The sequence below is a fragment of the Theobroma umbraticum genome, unplaced genomic scaffold, assembly GCF_002168275.2.
Source record: "Theobroma umbraticum cultivar Fairchild unplaced genomic scaffold, ASM216827v3 scaffold_115.0, whole genome shotgun sequence".
Classification (NCBI taxonomy): domain Eukaryota; kingdom Viridiplantae; phylum Streptophyta; class Magnoliopsida; order Malvales; family Malvaceae; genus Theobroma; species Theobroma umbraticum.
Window position 1 is genome coordinate 357,282 of NW_018397284.1, and position 4,645 is coordinate 361,926.

Below are 4,645 nucleotides of genomic sequence, written 5' to 3' on the forward strand. Positions count from 1 at the left end.
TAGGGGATCCCGTTGAGCAGTAAGGGCAAGAGAAACTTGTCGCATGGTAGGCCGGAATTGAGGGTTGCTATGCAATCATGCGATAGCCAGCTTGGTAGTAGAGACCGTTTGAGGATTGCCATCCAATGACCATTTGGCATGGATGGCGATGATGATGAAGATGATAAATTTAAAATAAGATCACCCAGATGCTTTTCCCATTAGTATCCCCGGTGTTAGCATGCAGAAACTACAAACATCACATTTTTCAGTCGCTCTCAATGTGTAAGCCAACTCTGCAAAGAGAAGTAGAATTATGCAGCCCTTTTCGGATACAATAACAAAGATCAGAAGCTAAATTAATATCTTGAAAATTATATGGTTTTGGTGTTGAATAATTACAAAACTAGAGCTGTGCACCCGAAAGTATAAAATTTTGATGGAAAAATAGTCAAATGTGACAATTAAACTAGGTAAAAGATGAAGTAAATTACTTATTTGATTATTTAATTTTTTTAGAATTTTTATTTTGATCATGGAATTTTAAAATCACGTTTTAGTTAGTCATGTCTATAAAAAGTTTATGTTTAGATTATTCAGTTATAAAAAATTAATAGTGGTTTAAAGTGATTTTTTCACTTCAATTGATTTCGGCCAGATGAATAAAATACTACATGATAGATGAATTGATATGGACATACTATCTAATTAAGATTAATTGACATGAAAAAACTAATGTCAAGACAATCTTTAAAAATTACTGATTAGGTTGAGTATTTAAAACGTTAACTTTTATAACCTAATTTGTTTAAAAATCAGTGATCAAATGGATAATTTTCCCTTTAAAAATAAATAATTTAAATAAAAAATACCTAAAAATGGAGAGTTGGACTATAAGACAACTCAACAATGGACAAAAGAAGGAGAGGACTTTATTTCATCTTTCAACAGCAAATTAAGTTTACAGGAAGCTTATTGAGCAACCAAATTAATCCAAGGCAGCCGACGAAATTAATCGTTCTAGCGTCAATCTGGTGCTCCAAATAAAATGTTAATTCCTAACTAATTAGACCAATCGATATTCACTGTGACAAAATTCCTGGAAGAAAAGGTAAATTCATAAGCAAACAGGCATACCTAATGTTACTATACATCCTCAACATCCAATTATTAGCATCTCAGCCTGAAACTCCACCAAACAATTCTCCCAACTCTATCGTTGAGAAAGGCTTGGGTAATTGAGGCGATGGATGGGTCAAGGCTTGAGCAACCTGACCCATGGTTGGTCGAAATTTGGGGTTGCCATTCAAGCATGCAAATGCTAGTTTTGTAGCGAAGACAACATCATCTGCAACTTGTTTTACTGGTGGTGAGAGACGTTGGTCTATCACGTCGTTCAGTAAAATCTGTAGGTCGTTTGCTTCTGGTGCCAATGGTGATGAGGACAAACATGAAATCAGATCACCAGGATGCCTCCCCATAAGAATTTCCATTGTTAGCATCCCACAACTGTAGACATCGCATTTTTCATCTACTTTCATGGTATAAGCCAACTCTGCATAAAGAAATTGCGAAACTTAAATCCATTACCAAGGCACTAATTATATTTTACACTGCTTCTATTTTCTTAAGATAAAGGAAATTACACATATACCTGGAGCCGTGTACCCAATGGTGCCCGCAAATGAGGTCCAATTGGAGGAGTCTGGCTTTAAAAGTCTAGCTGTGCCAAAATCTGAGACATGAGCCTCATAGTCTAAATCCAAGAGAACATTGTTGCTAGAAATGTCTCGATGAATTATAGGTGGTGAATGGTCGTGATGCATATAAGACAAAGCATTGGCCAATCCTTTGACAACATTGAGCCTTTTATTCCAATCCAACTCCGCTGCCTCTTCATTATGGCTTAAGATCATTCTCAAACTTCCTCTTTCCCAAAACTCATAAACCAGAAATGAGTGCTTTGAATGTAACAAAAACCATGTAGCTTCACAATGTTACGATGCCTTATTTCTGTCAAAGCATGAATCTCACTTCTAAAGGCTTTCAAGTTATTAAAGCATGCTATCTTCTTGTTGGTGAAGTTTCTTGACAGCGACCGCCTGACCATTTTGGCACAAGCTTTATAAACATTTCCATATCCTCCTGAACCGATGCAATAGTTGGAGCTGAAATCTCTGTGGCTTCAATAATATTCTCATAGAGTAGTCTTCCACATATCCCAATACTGTGAAATAATCTCCAAGTTGTGCCTCCCTTATCTCAGATTTTCTGGCTCGATTCTTTTGACGAAGAATAAAGAAACCTCCAACAAGGTAAGTATCAGAAGCAACATACCAAGAGAGTGAAGCACAACTAAAATGATGACTCTGCTGCTTTTCTACGAGCATTTTGGCTAGTGATAGAACAAGGCATTAATCCAGTGGCATTACCACAGAGGTCCTTATTGTTTCTTAGGCTCAAATGAACCTCATGAAATGCCTTAGTTGGGAATAGGCCCTTCTAATTGATTTAAGAGATATTCACAACCTCAAGCTTCGCAAATCATTGAAAGCAACCGGGATTGAACCATTGAGGCATATGTGGAGAAAGATTCAAGTTTTCCAACATATGTAAATTTCCAAGCCTGTTGTGGTATCGCTCCAATAATCAAATTTTGACTCAAATCTAGACTTTGCAAACCATATATGTAGCTTAATGAAAAAGGAATGCTTTCTCCAAGTTTATTCCTGCTCAAATTTAAGTTCAATAACCCAGCACTCTCCAAGTTGATTAGGAACGGTCCACTTAAATTTTTGATGCCAAGTTAAGGTATGTTAGTTTTGAAACCACTCCAATCTCTATGGAATTTTTCCTGAAAGTTGGTTACCACTGAGCAGAAGACGAAACATCAATGAGAATGATCCCAATTCCTTGGGAATCTCACCAATTAGATGATTTGAAGAGAGATCGAGTTCCTGTAATTGAGTTGCATGTTCCAACTCAGGTGGTATCTTTCCAGAAATGTTGTTATTGGAGATTCGTAGGCTTGTTAGATTATGGCACTGACCCACTTTGGAGAAAGTTCACCATAAAACCTGTTATTGCTCAATGCAATATAATTCAAATTTGGATATACACCAAAAGCTTCGATATATTCCTGTCAACTGATTCCTTCAAGCCTAACTCTGTATAAACTTTTGCAGTTTGTCAAGCTTGGTGGGATTTGGCCCGTTAAAATGTTGTGATAACCCCAAGATGAGTAAGGAGTCCACTTTGGCATAAATTTTTGGGTAATTGACCACTAAGATGGTTATTTGATAATTGTAATGATTCCAAATGAGTAAGATTGCTAAATGTTGGAGGAATGGAACCTGACAAATTATTATCGGCAAGGGCTAATGTTGTAACCTTCGTCATGTTTCCTATTGAAGCAGGGATTGACCCAAAAAACATATTATCATTAAGGTAAAGAAGAGAAATGTCGGTCACGTTTCCTATGGAAGCAGGAATGACACCGGTGAGATTATTACTTGACAACTGCAATACGGACAGAGATCCAAGTTGCCCTATTTCACTCGGGATAGAACCAGAGAGCTCATTCTCATATAGATAAAGCGACATCAACATGCTTAAATTTCCAATGGATTTTGGGATAGGACCAGTTAGGTAGTTACTTGAAAAATCAACATATAGGAGAGACCTTAACATTCCTACTTCTCTAGGTATCGGGCCAGTGAGTCTGTTGCTCCCAAGGTCAAGCCTCATTAAAGTAAGCATGCTTCCTATAGAGGCAGGGATTGAACCATTTAGATAGTTTTCATGGAATATTATGTTGGTAACGGAACTCAACCTTTGTATTTCTGGGGGAATGGAACCACTGATCTATTTCCTACAGGAAATCCACTGAAGACTTTTCAAGAAACAAATTCAGATGGAATATTTCCTGTAAAATATTTTGAATGACAAGTCAAGGAAGATGAGCTTGGAAAGGTTTCCAATGTGTGAGGAATGGGCCCATAAAGTGCGTTATTAGGAAGATGAAGTCCAATCAGGTTAGGGAAGGACAGGAATTGAGACGATGAAGTGTACCTCTGAAGCCATAATTTGGAAGGCTTAGATTGGTGATGCTACCAGCCTTGTCGCAAGTGATTCCAACCCAGTTGCAGTGGCTGTCTCCAAGCCACGAAGAGAGCAAAGTTTGGCTTTTGTTGTCAAGGCTAGCTTTCCATTTTAGAAGAGTTTCTGCTTCCGTACCTGCTGTAGCAGCTGCTAAAGAAGCAAAAAATTGGAGGACTGAGGCGGCACAAGCATGAGAAGAAGAGGGCCTGGAATGGTATTAAGAAAGAAGCCATGATTTGAATAGTTGAAAGGATTTTGATTAATTGTTGTAAATTAGTTTAGCTAGAAAGAATGGCCAGGTATTTATGCAAAATATAGAGCATTTCGGTAAGTAGCTAGTCAACATCCAAACATAAATTAAGTAGAATAATGGCCGTTGAAGACGGGAGTGTACTCTACATTTAACGTTATTGAGTAAAAATTAAATTGCGTTAATTAAGGAAAAGTAGACATTTCCACGCCAATCCTTTGAAATATATTTTGGTTCAATTCTTGATTGGTCTGACGAAATTTCGAGGCCAAATGAAAATTAGGTTCCAAGACTCAAATGTCTTGGGGCAGTTGT

General features: G+C 37.4%; 1 protein-coding gene and 1 pseudogene across 1 annotated transcript; both read right to left on the reverse strand.

The window, feature by feature from the left end:
- Positions 1–981: 981 nt before the first annotated feature.
- On the reverse strand, positions 982–2,028 carry LOC110428457 (MDIS1-interacting receptor like kinase 2-like). The gene is made up of 2 exons (XM_089785647.1): positions 1,634–2,028; positions 982–1,534 (listed from the first exon to the last, which is right to left on the reverse strand). Exons 1-2 carry the CDS (start codon positions 1,893–1,895, stop codon positions 1,158–1,160), a joined length of 639 nt encoding a protein of 212 aa, XP_089641773.1. The 5' UTR covers positions 1,896–2,028; the 3' UTR covers positions 982–1,157.
- A 495-nt stretch (positions 2,029–2,523) lies between these two features.
- Positions 2,524–4,313, reverse strand: LOC149526258 (uncharacterized; annotated as a pseudogene).
- Positions 4,314–4,645: the final 332 nt, after the last annotated feature.